We start from the raw sequence: 17,697 nt of genomic DNA, 5'->3' as shown, positions 1-17,697 counted from the left end.
TTGCCTTTATTCGCGCTGTCTTCCTATCTGTCCTACACTACACTCCTGCCTGCCTGCCTGACCATCTTTCTCTATTTTCTACCCTTTAATTAATTCCCTCTCATAGTATCTCCCTTTTCCTTTGCTTTGCATCTTCCTCGCCTGTCCTACTCCTCTCTTGCCTCCCTTTACCTTACACGCCCTTCTTTTTCTATTTCAAATCATCAATCGAGTAGTACATTGCTTTACAAAGAGATGGTTCTTAACTTTGATTTAAAAAAAGAAAGAAACTGCGCTTCTATCACTAGTCACTCGGTTTTATATATTATTAGTTCATACTTGTTTCCTAGCCACCATTCCAAACACCCAAGTTTGGCACAGATTCCATCTCGTGTTTCCTGAGAAACACTTGCATTTTATTTAGCCTGTACACGGATATTATTACTCATAAAGTTACTAGGCACATCCAAGTGAAACATACTGATTACATAAGGAAACATACTAAATTTAACAAATTCATATCCATAGACTTAGCAAACACATACTACATGTAAACATACTGATCATACTAAGAATTAAATTGAATATTTAATAAATCCAGAGATAAATTTATATCCTCCAAGGGTCAACCCATACTCAAGGCATGCTACATAAGTCGATATCATGTGTTGCTCAAAGTAGCGGACCACAATCAATCTAAACGGATGTTTGTGTGTCATATCTCATATGCCCAACAAGAAGATCATATGTCCACCAGGAATAATAGGAAGAAGGTGATCTGCTCTAACCCAAGCGGCAAAAAAAAGTTCACCTAGAAATTAGAGTCACACCATAGTCACAACCACGCCACGTCACGCTTCTTGGTCTGATGGTCGCGACACCTCCAAATAGCATCGACATCCTCAGATGGCCTCGACACAGTCGGATAACTCTAATACCCTTGGACGGCTCTGACGCTCCTGAACATCCTCAGATTTATTTTTGTCTTGCTGTCTTTTAATAATTGGTATATTTGTAATGTTATCATGTCGTGAATATTTTGTGCGTGTGTGTGTTACATTATTCCCTGCGGGATCCCAAATTAAATGGGGGAATAAGGATCTACCAGGACAGGAACAGAAATGAGTTTGTTCCTGTTAAGGGCTTGTTTGGGTAATCTCAGATTGGAGTGGATTGAGGTGGTATGTGGTGTATTGAAGTGTAATATGAACTAATTTTTTTTCAATCCCCTCCAATACACCTTAATCCACTTTAATCCCTCTATACCCAAACAAAGCCTAAGCTAAATGGGACAGGGATGGGGGACTGGTCTCCGGCCTCGCCATGTTGTTGTCCCTAACGTCGCATTAATTGTAAGCCTATAATTTATTTGAATCAACTGAATAGAATATAGCTTATTATATATTAAATCTAACATATATAAAAATATTATATCTAGAAAATCAATACGTTTATAATTTAGAGCGGAGGCATTTGTTGGACACAGTCTCGCTTGTTTCCTTTCTTTTTCGCTTTTTGTGACGCTGAGGTGGTGGCAGTGATACTGTTTTTGTATCAACGTTAGAAATAACATCCTATTTTACTGCTCAATTATGCAAAAGATACTATTCTACTTTGTTGCTCGTTTACGGCCTGAAATATAAGATATTCAAACATTTAAAGTTCAAAATATGTCCCAAACCATAAGGGAAACGAAGCGAAGTAAGCTCCAGCTCAACTTCAAAAGGGCACATGCATATAAAGTATTTTAATATGTAATCACCAGCGCGAATATAATTAATGAACCATCCACTTTACGTCATAAAATATATACTCCCTGTAGCTGTACCGACAACAAACCTACATGAAGTAGTACTTTTCTACTACTAAACTTAGGACATGTATAGACCACTAGAGCTAGTTATTAGTTAAGCTAAAAATTAACTTAAACTAGGTAGAGATAAGATTTAGATTAAAAAATAACATGTCTATTAGTCCTCCTATTTAGATACACAAAAAACTAATGCTGGCTAATTTTTACATAGTTAAGGTTGTCTTTGATGAATCGTGTAAAATAGGAAACACGACACTCTAAATGACATTGTTTGAAACTTTAAAATAGGGGATAAGATAGTGGATGAGATAGGAGAGTTGCTGGAGACAGTCTAAGGCTGGTTCCAGTGCACCATCTTTCTCTCGCTCCTGCCACATCTGCTCTCGATTCCACTCTCGCCTCTAATATTCTAGTGCACAGGCTATAGTAGTGTATAGCCTCTGTCTACTATTCTATTTCATAATTAAGTAATTCACGTAAATTTATTTTAAAGCTCAAAAATTACACAACATAATTTTTTTATTAAACTAGAAAAATACAAAGTGTATAATAATTAAAATGAAATACATGATATTGAGGATGAAATTTGTGATTCCACTCTCGCTCCGTTCCAGGCGACACCAGCTCCCTCCTGCCCTCACTCACGCTTGCGTTGGCACCAGCCTAACAATTTGTAACCGTACCCTTTCCGTACAATCCTAAATCAAACGTCTCGGTTCAAGTGTTTTGCGAAGAAAAAATCCGAACACACTTAGTGTTCTCTACTTTGTTCTTGAGAATTGATGTCTCAACTGTGTTACTACTAAAAATCAAAGCATCATGACTTATGAGATTATATACAACCCTAACACTGCTACACGGTATTCCAAGTATAAGACATAGCTAAAACATAATATAGTATAGTGAACGCGTTTAAAACATGTGTCTTACTATATTAATTGTACCAGTCAAATCATTCAATAAATTAAATTAACCAATTAGGTAACTCTCTGTCTTGAGCGCATAGAGCCAAGACACAATGGGCGTGTTTGGTTCCTTGGCTGGGCAGAGCCTGGTTGAAACATTGATGCAGGTTGAGCCCAGCCTGAATAAATGGATGCAAGTGATAATTAGTTTGGTTGTTTGGTTATCTGTATTGAATGAGCCAGGATTTGATGGGAATGTGTTTGGTTGTCTATATTTAGTGAGCCAGGATTTGATGGGCTTGTGTTTGGTTAATCTGCTGGTGCTGGGCGTGTATACAGAGATGTGGACATGTCTTTTGATTAAACAGCTTAAAAATTTAAAAAAAGAATATGTTGTCTATCTTTAAACAGCTTACAGAGATCTGTTGTCTATATTTAAACAGCTTAAAAATTTACACAATTTACCAGCTAAATGGACAGAACTGGGCGTGTCTTTTGATTATATTTAACAGCTTGATAGGGACAAATGAATTCTTAAAAAATTTACACAATTTACCAGTAAATAGGTTGAAAATTTACAAAATTTACCAACTTGACAGATATAGCAACATGGAAAGAGATAGCAACAGGGACAGAGATAGTAACATGGACAGCTTGATTCAAGCTTGACAGCTTACACAATTTACCAGCACAAAAAAAAGTACAAACAGCTTGACAGGTTACACAATTTAACATGACAGTATCATAGGCATATATCAGCTTGATAGCTTGAAAAATATACACAATTTACCATCTTAACAACTTGACAGAGTAACATGCACAAAGATAGCAACATGGACAGCTTGATAGCTTGATTCAAGGTGTCACAATTTACCATCTTAACAGCTTGATAGTAGTAACATAAGCTTGACAGTAAGCTTGACAGGTGACTGAAAACTTCAAAGTGTTTACTGAAAACTAAGAGACGATTTTTCTTTCTCAAATCATAGATAAAAGAAAACTGGATATCATTCTAAACAGCTGGTGACTGAAAACTTCAAACAGCTGGTGACCAATAAGATAAAAGAAAACTTCAAACACCTGATTACACAATAAGAAATAAACCAAACAGCTGTGTAAACCAAACAGCTGATCAAACAGCTGATTACTGAAAACTTGAAAACCAAATCAAGTGTAGCCAGCTGATCAAACATTTGTAAATATGAAATAAATCAAACAGCTGATCAAACAGCTGGTTACTGAAAACTTCAAAACCAAATCAAGTGTAGCCAGCTGATCAAACATTTGTAAATATGAAATAAATCAAACAGCTGATCAAACAGCTGATCAAACAGCTGGTTACTGAATACTTCAAAACCAAATCAAGTGTAGCCAGCTGATCAAACATTTGTAAATATGAAATAAATCAAACAGCTGATCAAACAGCTGGTTACTGAATACTTCAAAACCAAATCAAGTGTAGCCAGCTGATCAAACATTTGTAAATATGAAATAAATCAAACAGCTGATCAAACAGCTGGTTACTGATATTTACACTAGGACCTGTAAATATGAAATAGTTATTAATATTAGCCTCAGCTCAGTAAAATTGATCCTACATGACAGTGTAGCCAGCTACTAAATAGTGATAAAGGATATAGATAGGAGTATCAGTTCTCAAAAACCAAAACCAAATCAAGTGTAGCATATCTGTTCAAACAGCTGATCAAACAGCTGATTACTGAAAACTTCAAACAGCTGATTACAGTGTAGATTACACAACAGTTCAAGTGAATCGGAATCAAGTGTAGCATATCTGTTCTTAAACACCAAAAACAACAAAACAACATAAATGACTATTATTAGTGGCTGGCTAACTGAGTAGGCTTAATATTCACTTTTGTTATCATCATTGGCATAAAGGACACACACATCAGATCAAGTGTAGCATATCAGTTCTCAAACAGGGAAATCCATAGGACTCAGGGAAACATCATTGTTCTCAAATACCAAATCTGTTCTTAATCAGGATAAAGGAGAGACACATCAGATAAACTGTTCTTAAACAGGGAAACCCATCGAACTCAGGGATACATCATTGTTCTTAAGTAGCATCTAGTATAGATGGAATAGAGCAAGTGGACCAAATCTGTTCTTAAACAGTATAGATGCCCTAAACCCATAGACCCATAGAACTCAGGGATACATCATTGTTCTAGACAGACATTGCGGCACTCCACCTAAGAGCAGGCCTAGCCCCCTGGCTAGCAACCCCAGAGACCATGTCAGCCATAGCTGGAACAAGTAAAAGATTAGAGGGAATACAGATAGATATTCTCAGCATAGGAAAGTAATGTCAGCATAGGAAAGTAGAAGTAGAAGTAGCAGTAATGTCAGCATAGGAAAGTAGAAGTAGAAGTAGCAGTAATGTCAGCATAGGAAAGTAGAAGTAGAAGTAGCAGTAATGTCAGCATAGGAAAGTAGAAGTAGAAGTAGCAGTAATGTCAGCATAGGAAAGTAGAAGTAGAAGTAGCAGTAATGTCAGCATAGGAAAGTAGAAGTAGAAGTAGCAGTAATGTCAGCATAGGAAAGTAGAAGTAGAAGTAGCAGTAATCATCATTGCTAGTCAACAATGGTATCAGGATGTAAGCAATGTCATCATTAGCAACTGGGCACATCACACAAAGAAAGTGAGTTCAAAACTATATATAGTTCATCATTGCTAATAGACAATGTTCTCAATTTTGCCACATCTGTTGAGCAACTTAGCACAGTACATAATGACCACTATCCCCTATTTTGCCACATCTGTTGAGCCCAATTGTCCCTGGTAGCAGACCAGGCAGCATTGTCCATGACAAGGTCAAGGGGAGCTCCCTCATGAAGTTGATTTGCAGCCCATGTGTCTTCTAGTGGAACATGTTCATCATTCCCATGACGAAGAATCCAGTTGTGGAGGATACAACAAGCTAGGACTAGCTTTACTTGTGTCTTGTATGGATGGAAAGGTTTGTTGTATAATATTTTGAATCTGTTCTTCAAAGCACCGAAGGCCCTCTCTATTGTCACCCTTAGTGATGAATGTCTAAGGTTGAAGAGCTCTTTTGGGTTCTGTGGATTCCTCCCCCCATATTCACTCAAGTGGTACCGTGTGGCACGGTAAGGGGGTAAAAACCCAGGCCTGACAGCATAACCAGCATCCACAAGGTAAAATTTACCTAACATCATAGATCATATATTAGGGAATACCAAGGGAAGTGTGTATTGTGTAGACCAATACTAATTTTTTTACCTTGGGGCACTTTTAGACCATCTTCTCTCTCAAGGGCATCAGCAAGGATAAGGGCATCATGTGCTGATCCCTCCCAGCCAGCAAGAACATATGTAAACCTTAGATCAAAGTCTACAGCAGCTAAGATGTTCTGTGTTGTGGTGTGTTTCCTGCCAAGGAAGGCAGCCCTCTGATTTCTAGGAACTCTTGCTAGCACATGAGTGCCATCAATGGCACCAATACAGTCCTACACATTAGGGCAAACATTTGTTACTACAAACCTACACATGAAAAGGAAGGGATTACATTTGTGGATGGCTGACCTTGAAATAGGGGTACCATCTGTGGCTATCTCTAATTTTGGTTGGTGTAGCAGTTGAAGGTGGCAAGATCATTTCATTTCTCAGTTCACCAACCGCATACAATACTTCCCTGAAGTATCTGCTGATGGTCTCAATAGACCTTCGAAAGGTCATGTGTACAACTCTAAACCTTTGATTATGACCTACCACATGTAAAAACATGGCAACCTGCTCCTCTACTGAGCTATGAATACTATCTCTCAATAGCTGCCTAGTGCGAAAAAGGTCACACAACTGCATAAAAGGGGCCCTTCTCATCCTAAGTAAGTCAACACACTCAACATCAGTGGATTCATAAATGAATCTCAGGTTGTTTTGTCTCTCTTGGTCTCTTTGGTGCATTGGGCCATAAGTGATAGACCTCCTAGCATGTAGTCGGTGCCTCAACCATGCATCCAACCAGGCTGACATAACTGCTACAAGGACCACAGCCTTTGCAATTAGCCGCCGACGTGCAATAGTAGGATCCATTGCTAGAGTAATAAAATAGAAAAGGAGATTAGAGGTCTAAGTTTGGCTTAGATGTACTGTGCTAGTTGCTAAAAGTAATTTCATAGAACATTGATCTATAGCTCAGATGCACACTAGCATCATAGAACATTGATCTATAGCTCAGAGGCACATTAGCATCATAGAACATTGATCTATAGCTCAGAAAATATATGATCAAGCATGGTAAATAGTAATGTGCCAGTTGCGAATATATAAAACAGATTCTTACACGAGCCACGGCTGCGACATCCAAGAGATGCGCCACCCAGAGGCATTAAAGCATCATATACCATTGATCGACAGCTCAGAGACTAATAAACAAGTATAGATATATTCAAAAGTAACCATATAACTCAGCTCAACACATAGAACATTGATCTATAGCTGAGAAAATATATGATTAAGCATGCTAAATATTAATGTGCCAGTTGCAAATATATATAAAACAGATTCTTACAAAAACCACGGCTGCGACATCCAAGAGATGTGCCACCCAGAGGTACTGCTTGTGCCCAGCAAGAGTAACCATAGAACTCAGCTCAACATAGAACTCAGCTCAACATAGAACTCAGCATAGAACTCACCCAGAGGTACTGGTTGGTTGCTCAGAGACTAATAAAAAAGTAACCATAGAACTCAGCTCAACATCATTGATCCTAGGTACTGCTTGTGCCCAGCAAGAGTATGTAGATTTTGTTAATAAATATGTCATCTTGTTAATATACAGGTAACCAAACAACATGAACCATCTGATTTTTGCATCCCATGGATCTTGCATCCTCATATACAGGTAACAAAACGGATCACTAAGGGTGACAATCCAAGTAAATTATAGATTTTCTTGAAGAAATGCGTGTTCTAAACCAGATCAGAGCAACCAATACGAAACTGGATCCACAAATCCAGATCTGAGCAACCAATACGAAAATCATATTTGAGCAAGCACAAAATCGTATCTGAGCAACCAGATCCAGGGGGAGGGCAAGAAAAAGTGTCAAACCTCCGTACCTTTGACAGCGGAGGGAGAGCTCGACGGAGAGAGGGAGAGCTCGGCACAGACAAGTGATGGCGACGACACCGATGGAGATCTCGAGGGAGAGGGAGAGCTCGAGGGAGAGAGGGAGAGCTCGGCACAGACGAGTCACGGCGACGACACCGATGGAGATCTCGAGGGAGAGGGAGAGGGAGAGAGGGAGATCTCGAGGGAGAGAGGGAGGGCGAGTGGAGATGGCGTACCCGGCCGAGGCGGCGCCAAACCCTAGCACGCGGGATCCAGCTCGAGGGAGAGAGGGAGGGCGAGTGGAGATGGCGTACCCGGCCGAGACGACGGCAAACCCTAGCACGCGGGATCCAGCTCGAGGGAGAGCTCGGGAAACCCTAGCACGCGGGGCTGCGCGAGCGAATGCGCCTGCGAGCGAGCTGCCGCGCGTGGGGAGCCTGGCTACGGAGCGACGCCCAAAATGGCCGTATGAGCCGGGCCTGGTTGAGAGGTGGGTTTTGCAGCAAGCGAGACAGGCTCCGACCCCCACACAGGTAACCAAACAACATGCACCATCTGATTTTTGCATCCCATGGGTGTTGCATGCTCATATACAGGTAACCAAACAGGTGGAATGTCTTTGTTAAAAGACGTGTCTTTAGTTTTTTACATTTACTCTTTTTGACATACTTTAAGGCACAACCCAAAACACTCATTGTACATACCCTGATGATGATCATAGGATAAAAAAAACAAGCGTGTTATTACATTTCCACAATTTCAGGTAAAGCCACAAAAATGTAATAATTTGAGACTTTTCAAAAAGGTAGAACGGAAAACATTTGTGGAGACCATTTCTGATAGGCGAGGCGACAGTTCCCCACAGCACTACAGCAGGTTCCAATCAGTCACTGCGAAACTGCTCCTGCCCTCGCACAGTCACACTCTGGTCCAGTCCCAACTTGCAAGCCTCAACCTATAAAACCTTCTCCTCTCTAATAATTCCATTCCAATCAACCAAGCACCATCAATCTCCATCCAACCGTCCACCCCGATCCCATTTCCATCCAAAAATCACAACCTACGGACGCTGATAGGATTAATGACCTTATTAGTAGTAATAATAGCAACACAGAAGAAACCTCCAATTTGCACCGTACCCCCTCCAAACCTTCCCACCCTACACTTCGGTCCTTTTGACTGCGTAGTGTAGGGAACGAGGCCGTCACATGGATGATGGATTATGGGCCTTTCTTTGAGGCTGAGGCGCCAAAAACCACTGTCGTATGGTATAATCCATCCGTCCATCAGGTTCAGGTCCACGTGAACGCTATCGGGCTGGCCACGCTGTGCTTCCCGTCCGACCACACGAGCCGCCCGAAACCGGCGGTGCCCGACGGCTGCGACTTGGACGTGAACCTCACCGTGTAGCTCTTCTTCTCCCCCACCGACGTGAACTCCAGCTCCGCCGGCTCCACGTCCACGGCCACGCCCTTGGCAGCGGCGAGCGACGTGGACGCCTTGTACGTGCCCGCCCCGCCCACGTTGGTCAGCGTCCGCGTGTGTGTCACGGTGGCCGAGTCCCCGCCGCCGTCGCCGTTGGCCGTCGAGTAGGCCACCGAGAAGGACGGGTAGTTGAGGGCGCCCACGGAGTAGGTCTTGTTCTCGGCGCACGCGTACTCCCGGCTCCGCGCCACGGCGGCGATCATGGTGGAGCTGTACTTGAGCGCGCACAGGAAGTCCACGTAGTCGCGGGTGCCCAGATCGTAGACGAGCCCCGGGTCCAGCGCCCGCGCGGGGTCCACGTGCCCCGCGCCGTAGTCGAACGGCGTGGCCATCCCGCCCGTCGCCGCGTCCAGCAGCGACGACCCGCCGGAGTAGCTGGCGTAGGCCGTGGTCATGAGCGCCGAGCGCACGGCGGCGGGGCTCCACTCCGGGTGCGCGCTCCGGAGCAGCGCCGCCAGCCCGCTCACGTGCGGGCACGACATGGACGTGCCGGAGATGATGTTGAAGCCCACGCGGCGGGTGTCGGCGGCGAGGCCCGTCGGCCCGGCCTTGCCCGTCCACGACGCCAGGATGTTCACCCCCGGCGCGATCATGTCCGGCTTCAGGATCTCCGGCGTCACCATGTTGGGCCCGCGCGACGAGAACGCCGCCACCACCGGCGAGGGGCGCACGCCCACCTCCGTCCCGGCGACCACGACCGTCGCCGTGGGGTTCGGGGCGGAGGCCACGTACGACTTGATCGCCGTGCCTTCCGTCTCGCCGACGCCGGCGGCGGGCAGGAGGTGCGCGTCGGCGACGAGCTCCTGGCCGTTGGCGGCCGTGTTGGACAGCACCATGCCGGCGCCGCCCGCGTCGCGCACGACGAGGCCCTTCTGGACGCGCGCGCTGACGCCGCGGTCGCACACGACGATCTTGCCGGCCACCTTCTCCGGCACGAGGGTGCCGGGCATGCACAGGTTCCCCGCGGTGGAGTTGGAGGCGTTGGCCGCGTACACGATGGGGATCGGGGCGCTGGGCAGCGGCTTCCCGGCGTAGAGCGAGACGCCCGTGTAGTTCTTCCCGTCGCCGAGCACGACGTACGCCGGGAAGTCGCGGTCGAGCGTGCCGGCGCCCACGGTGGTGATCCACGGCGCCACGTTGGACAGCGTGGAGCTCCCGGGACCGGCGTTCCCGGCCGAGCAGGAGACGAGGACGTTCTGCTCCGTGGCGGCGAAGGCGCCGATGGCGACGCTGTCGCGCGAGTAGTCGGCGGCGCCCCCGCCCAGCGAGAGCGAGAGCACGCCGCAGCCGTCGGCGACGGCGGCGTCCATGCCCGCGAGGATGTCGGAGCTGAAGCAGCCGCCGAGCCAACACACCTTGTAGGCGGCGACGCGCGCCCGGGGCGCCATGCCGCGCGCCGTGCCCGCGGCGAAGCCGAAGAGGCTGGCGCCCGGCACGGCGGCGCCGGCGGCCGTGGAGCTGGTGTGCGTGCCGTGGCCGTCGTCGTCGAGCGGGGACCGGGACTCCCGGTCGGTGTCCATGGGGCCCATGGCGGCCTCGTAGCCCTTGCTGAAGAACCTGGCGCCGACGAGCTTGCGGTTGCAGGCGGCGGAGGCGTCGAAGCCGGGTCCCGCCTCGCACTGGCCCTTCCACCACGCGGGCACCTCGGCGAGGCCGGCGTCGTCGTAGCTCTTGCTCTCGGGCCAGACGCCCGTGTCGAGCACGCCGACGACGACGTCGCCCGCCGTGCCGGACTGCGGGGACAGTCCCTGGCCGGCGATGCCCAGGAACTCGGGCGTCCGCGTGGTGTGCAGCTCGTACCGCGCCTCCGGGTTGACGGCGAGCACCCCCTCGGCGGACGCCAGGTCGCTGGCCTCCTGCGGCGTGAGGCGCGCGGAGAAACCGTGCAGGACGGTGTCGTACGCGTAGAGCATCTTGGCGGCGGAGGCTGAGGCGGACACGGAGCGCAGCGATGCGCCGTACCACTCGGCGTGGTCCGCGTACTCGGCCGGCATCGCCGACTTGGCCATGTGGACGATGTACGTCCTCCTCTTCTCGGCGGCGGCGGCGGCGGCCACCGCGAGCGCCAGGACCAGCGCCCGCAGCATGCCGATGTTACGCATGTTCGTGCGTAAGTAGATTAGATAGATGGATAGATTCGCGCCTTATATTATGAATGAATATGATGGGGCTACTTTGAGGCTACAAGAACGTGTGCTTATATATACACGCGCACGTATGTATGCAGCACCACAGAGTGAGTGGAGGAGGGGAGTGGAAGAGTGTGAGCGAAAGATGGCACGGGTTGGTGGTGTGCCAAAGACTGAAAAGCCTAGCCTAGGACGGCGGCTAATCAATATGTATTAGTGAAAAAAAAGAGGTGAAGGTGTTGTGTGGTTAAGCGATTGCTTAGCCGAGGAGAGGAGATGAATCAACCGAAGGAAAAGGAATCCATCAAAAGTAAAACCAGCTGTTGGTTGGTAAAGATGATCTGATTCTGATATCGATGTCATCCGCCAGCCCACTACTACATAGTAGTATGCCATAGGGAAAAAAAGAAAGGAGGCGACGAAAGGGTGGCGCTCACATGCGTTTGTTTTCTTTCCTGACAGAACTTTGGATTCACCGGCGGATTCGATCGGCGTCGACGGGGGCAGCCATTGCCTCAATGCCTCCCACGCTAAGCCCCCGTGGGTTCATAGCCTTTAATTTTGCCCCTTTTTGGTGAGGGTGATGAGGCTTTATTTCAGGGTGTGTGACTGCGGTCCGGCGGCCCGGGTGTCGTCGACGAGATTTTGGGGGCGGCGCTACGACTACGAGCTGCGCTGGGCTTGTCGGCCGGTCGCCGCCGATAAAGCTTCCATCTCCTGAATTTGTGGAGCTCGCAGCAGAGAGCGTGTGCAGAGGCAGCGGAATTGGTGTCCACACGCCGATATGTTTCTTTTTAATTAAGCATTATTATCAAAATTTTATATTTACCTCTCCGATACGACTAATACTATGTTTGGATTCTGACCGACCATGTCGATGTTATACGGTTCGGTGTTATATATCAATAGTGCTGAGGTCGGCACCACATATCTTAGTGTCAAGACTAGCTGAACAAGAAACAAACGTAGCCAATTGTTGAGCATCAAAAGTGGGTCTGACCAGTTCACGCGTCTCATAATTAGATTAACTCGGACCATTATTCTTATTTCGTGCAAGGTTATCCATCTAAATACGTGGGATCTGTTGGTTATCGTCTAAAAACAGATCCAGAACTCCTCCCCTATAAATATAAAGGGGTACGACCGATTGAGATCTCCAGAACACATTTCAATCGAACATATCTACTTTATCTCATTTCCTTTCCTAGGAGTAAATGTAACGTAGCTTTAGTTGTAACCTTTCGTGTATCCACCTCCACACCTATTTGACTCTACATCGTCTAGATCCATTCTGGGATGGTCTGCCGACTCCAAGACGACCCTAGGATCTTACTCCCTCCCGAGGGACAAGACTTGTCCCTCGAGTTGATCTCTTAACCCTTAGGTAACTCTACATCATATGGGGGACGCCCCGGGTTATCTGCTGACCCAGAGCACCCTAAGGTCTCCCCCAAGGAGGATATAGGTCCTACCAGGAGAAGAAGACGACCCTGCGCCATCACGGACCGTCCGGCCCATAGCGCAGACCGTACGGACAGCGCAGGGAAGAAGCCGCTTCTGTTGCCAAGTCGTGGACCGTTCGGCCCAGAGCCGCGGAGCATCCCCGCCAGCAAGCACCGCCAGGCCGGGCGAGCCAGTGACCTATCGCAGACCGCCGCCATCGTTCACCTAGCGGAGCTTAACCCAAGGTATTGCTCATTACGAGAGTGTCCTAGGTTTCGTTGTTGTTTGATCCAGAATAGGTGGTGGTCATCATAGAGGTGACTCATTGCTCTAAAATCTTCAACTTTATTCGACCCTACATCATCTAAAGGTGTCAAGTACTGCTAGGCGGTTCATTATAGTGTTTGGTGACCAAATCGGCACGAACACACTTTTTGGCGACTCCGCTGAGGACGAAAAATCGGATCTATCAAATCCGATCCATTAGATTAGATCTATTAAATTAGACCTATCAGATCGGTCGCAATGGCCAATCTCAAATATCACAACAACGTTGCCCCAGACATCAACACAAGGCTGACTAACTCGCTGGTCGCTGAGGATTAGAAATTAGAAGACCACATAAAAAGGTTGGATGAGGGATTCCTACGACAACAGTCTCATATAAGCAAGGTGACGGAAAAGTGGTACCTCTCGCACTTTAAGGTAGATCGCCACAAGAAGGTCGTTAAGGAGAGGGAAGTAAAGTATGATTCCCTATCAGTCTTTTTGCATCAGCTCCCCATTGTAAGTAAAACCACGCCATTAGCAGATATTCAACCTATTAAAATTTATTTTGGTAATCGGATTAAAAGTATAATGGAGGATATAGAGAATATGACGCATGTATTAGAAAAAAAACTCATACACGTGATTTTTTGTCACATGAATTGGGCACAAATAACAGCGTCAAACACATCAGCAACAATGGGGCTTCTCGGTCCCAACTATATTATGGTATGCCGATGAACTCATATCCGGGACAAATGCTGTCACCATCCTCACTGCACGGAAGATCGGCTCTAGGCATGGCCGGACAGTCCATGCACGATCACGGACCGTCCGGCCCTCCAACGGACCATCCAACACCTTACGCTGGACAATCCGACGTCACACTGAGTCTATCACAAGTCTCGCAGACAATGCCCTGCATGACCGGACAGTCCGGATACAATACTAGACCGTCTGGTCCCTCCGCGGACCGTCCGATCACCAAGGTTGGACCGTCCGGGTGTACACACACAGAATAGGGTACCGTGTGTTAGGCACAATCTTCACACATCACCCCTCCTGCATCACACCATAATCACAGCATGCCATCACCCACGCATGAGGCCAAATGTCTTTCGGCCCCTGCAAAGCCGAAAAAATTACAGGTCGTTGAGCTTGTTTGGCCTGCTAAGGCCAAATCTGCTACTCGCTCTCCCCTGCATTCGGCACAAAAAGGGAAGGTTAAGTTTGTATTTAATGTTGCTAAGTGTGATAAAATACTTGATGTGCTACTTAAGAATGGCGACATCAAATTGTCGCACACAATCCTTCCGATAGAGAAATTGAAAAGGTGCGTATACTGTGAATGGCATGGTTCTTTTTTTCATAACACCAATGATTGTAATGTCTTCCGTCGACAAATATAATCGGTTGTAAATGAAGGCCAATTGAGATATCAAGAAATGAAGATTGACAAATAATCTGTCCCTGACAACACATTAGGACCGGTGGACAAGAAAATCTTGGTTCGACCATGTTCGACCAATAAAGGCAAAGGAAAAATATTATCGTCGGTGACCCTTGCGTGCCAAATATTTCACACGGGGTGGTTACTCGGAAGACTCCAGACATAAGAAAGGGCTACTAAGACCGGAGGCGTCAGAGGGCATGGTGAACCAAGTATGCCCAAATGTAAATGTTTTGGAGGTGAAGGTCGTGATAAACAGAAGGGTAAAAGGCCGAATGTTACTATTGAGCAACTTCTAGCTAAATATCACAAGCAAATCAAGGCAAAGGATGTTGATCAGACTGACAATGCTAAGTCATCTGGAGCACCTTTGAAGACATCAAAATCACATCCGTAGCGTAAATCTAGAGATCAGGATTGGCAATGAGAAGAGTTTCATGTATCAGCAACTTGGCTTCTCATGCCAAATTTAGAATTCAATTCATGCTTCACAAATTCAGGGGAGTCTCTATACCCATGACTCAAACATCTTGTGTTTATATTATTCATTTGTAAGCTCAAATTGTGTTGCCATCAACTACCAAAAAGGGGATACTGGAAGTGCAATTAAGCCCTAATATGAGTTTGGTGTTAATGCCGCATAATTTGAGGACTAATGAGATTTATCAAGTTGATAAGCAAGTGAAAGAGCAATGAGGATACTAAGTGATACGGTGGAGCCTCCAATTACAAAAGGTTACAGTGATGGACTCGATTGAAGTTTACATTCATTTTACATTTCAAAATTGAGTATAGGAACCATTGTACTACAAAGGGGATGCAATACATAAGCTTTAATGTGTAACTAAGTGCTCAATTCTAACCAGTATACACTTATCCTTAGGCCAAAACCAAGTTAGTCAAAGCTTAACTCATTTATTCGTTGTTGGCTTATGTGGCACTACCGTGTCTTCCATGGCATAATCATGACTTAATGACTAACTAGGAGGCTAGGGTTATTTATACTCCCTCTTCTACCTCCCAATAGTCATCTCTCGCATTAGCTCCTCATCAACCTGTAGACAAGCTCCAACCAAACCATTAAAAGTCCCCAAGATCTCCGATTAATTCCCGATTGATCGAGTTTGGCCTCAAAACTTCATGAGTGGGATTGTCAAATTGATCTTCAATTTATAGAGCAGTTGGTTCGAATTCAAGTCGGCATGTTTCATTTGTTACTCTAAGAGCAAGATATCCTAGTCGGCTAGGTATAAGAACTACGTTTTCTTTCAGGCCTTTCAACCAATCAATACGACCTCATTGGACAGCTTTTGCTAACGTTGTGTTCTTGCTATTGTATTGTGCTCTACTTTGTGTTAGTTGTGATTCTAGGTTTGTTCTCAGTCTACTTGTGCTTGAACTTCCTACTTGTTGAAGTGGTGAAATAGATTTTACACTATCCTAGAAAGATCAGCAATTTACTTAATCTATTTTTTATTAGCTAGTTTTTGAATTGCATTCACCGGCTCCACAGTTTTACATGCGGCAGTTCCACAGGAGAGTACGGCAGTGCTGCACCCCTCTAATTTTATTTGTTACTTATCAATACATTGACTTATTTTTTTAAAATAGACCTATTCACACCCTCTAATTTTATTTGTTTTTTTTACTATATATTATGAATCACCGGTAAGAAAATAGCAAGTATTAGCGAAAATGGATTGTGTACCGTGATGGTTAAAAGCCGGATGTTTATTGCCTGACGTAAACAAATGTTCTTTTTTTTACTACTATTACAACGCATATTGTCTTAGTATATGTCAGTCAACTAAGGCAATATCCTCTATCCGGTGCGTGACGTGATAGGGTTTGCTTAGGGATAACCAGTAACTTGGGCGTCTGTGATATTAAGATGAAGTGTGAAGAAAGGCTAGCCATCCAAGTACTCAACCCATCGCTCAAGTTGGGCATGTGGCAATGAATTGCAACATACTATATATAAAATCTTTTTATTTAATCAACTTGTGTGCCTGGCGTGATGATGTAACCAGCCTGTGGAGCTAGATAGTCGCTGCCAGTATCAAATAAAATAAAATAAAATAAAATCGGATAGCTGAGAGGGAAAGGATAAAGAGAGGAGCGAGCGAGAAAGGAGAAGAATCTAACAGATATCAATCACCACACGGAATCAATATTAGAAAAAAAAACTTTAACTTGACAGCTGACAAGACGACATACATTCAGCTTGCTATTCACACATCTGACGACGATTAGAGACTCCTTTCCCTAGCGAATCCACTGGTTTTATATATATGATTTGCACGTTAAACATATATACAAATTGAACCAAGGATAAAAAAAGTGAAGAGTGAGAAGATAAAGGACTGGCTTATTCCTCAAAACAAACACCTCATTAGCGATCGATTAAATTAAAAAACGCGGCACTGTATGATGCACATGCAGTCTCTCATCAGTGCGTGCATGTATTAGTAGTTACAGGCAGCAGCTAGCTTAGCTAGATGGCGCTGGTTTTGCGTACGGCCGCTGTACCATAGAACACAAGGCGCACGGGCAAGTCACAGAGGAAAAAGAGGAAATGTGGGTGATGGATGGATGGGGACGTCGCGCTTGCATTGCTGCTAGCTGGTCGTTGGAGATAAGCTAGCACTAGCAGTAGCAGAGGCCCCGGCACGGCAGTACAGAAAAAGTTGGCAACAGCGACAGCTAGCGCATGTATGATGATGGAGCGATCCACTGTTAGCCAAAGCACGGCCGGCTGAACCGGTCGGCGGCCTGCTGTTTGCTGTTCCGGCCGGTATGCCCCGCCGCCATGGCTCTCCAAGAAGCTCTCATGTGGTCCTGGCTCACAGTCACAGGCTCCTCCTATCCTATGCGTCGTGCAGTGTGGCAGTAGTGCGCTGGTGGATTGTGCTGCTGTGTGTGAGGGATAAGATGTCTAGGGGTGGGGGACGGGCATATATGTGTGGAGGAGAAGGCAGAAGGGCAAGCGGTAGTACAGTAAATGATGATATCGACAGTACGTGCCGGCCGGGGGAAATTAATGAGGTGTTTGGTTTGATGAATCACTCTATCCAAAATGAAGTGGTGCATCATGGGTCCATTCCTCAAATTTGGTGGGATGA

General features: G+C 45.9%; 2 protein-coding genes across 2 annotated transcripts; both read right to left on the bottom strand.

Annotated features, from left to right (window-relative positions):
* Positions 1-5,088: 5,088 nt before the first annotated feature.
* Positions 5,089-7,277, bottom strand: LOC103643677 (protein ALP1-like). Its single transcript, XM_008666861.2, has 3 exons — positions 6,271-7,277; positions 5,969-6,194; positions 5,089-5,894 (listed from the first exon to the last, which is right to left on the bottom strand). Exons 1-3 carry the CDS (start codon positions 6,778-6,780, stop codon positions 5,464-5,466), a joined length of 1,167 nt encoding a protein of 388 aa, XP_008665083.1. The 5' UTR covers positions 6,781-7,277; the 3' UTR covers positions 5,089-5,463.
* A 1,481-nt stretch (positions 7,278-8,758) lies between these two features.
* LOC100285183 (subtilisin-like protease) lies at positions 8,759-11,550 on the bottom strand. The gene has a single exon (NM_001158077.2). The coding sequence runs from the start codon at positions 11,386-11,388 to the stop codon at positions 9,094-9,096; it is 2,295 nt and encodes a 764-aa protein (NP_001151549.2). The 5' UTR covers positions 11,389-11,550; the 3' UTR covers positions 8,759-9,093.
* Positions 11,551-17,697: the final 6,147 nt, after the last annotated feature.

This window comes from Zea mays, chromosome 1 (assembly GCF_902167145.1).
Source record: "Zea mays cultivar B73 chromosome 1, Zm-B73-REFERENCE-NAM-5.0, whole genome shotgun sequence".
Lineage (NCBI taxonomy): Eukaryota > Viridiplantae > Streptophyta > Magnoliopsida > Poales > Poaceae > Zea > Zea mays.
This window is presented reverse-complemented; position numbering and strand designations above follow the sequence as displayed.

Coding starts and splice junctions, on each gene's coding strand:
- LOC103643677 (XM_008666861.2), bottom strand. CDS start 6,780: ATGGATCCTACTATTGCACGTCGGCGGCTAATTGCAAAGGCTGTGGTC. Junction 6,195..6,270: donor GATGGTACCCCTATTTCAAG/GTCAGCCATCCA, acceptor CCTAATGTGTAG/GACTGTATTGGTGCCATTGA. Junction 5,895..5,968: donor TGGTCTAAAAGTGCCCCAAG/GTAAAAAAATTA, acceptor CTATGATGTTAG/GTAAATTTTACCTTGTGGAT.
- LOC100285183 (NM_001158077.2), bottom strand. CDS start 11,388: ATGCGTAACATCGGCATGCTGCGGGCGCTGGTCCTGGCGCTCGCGGTG.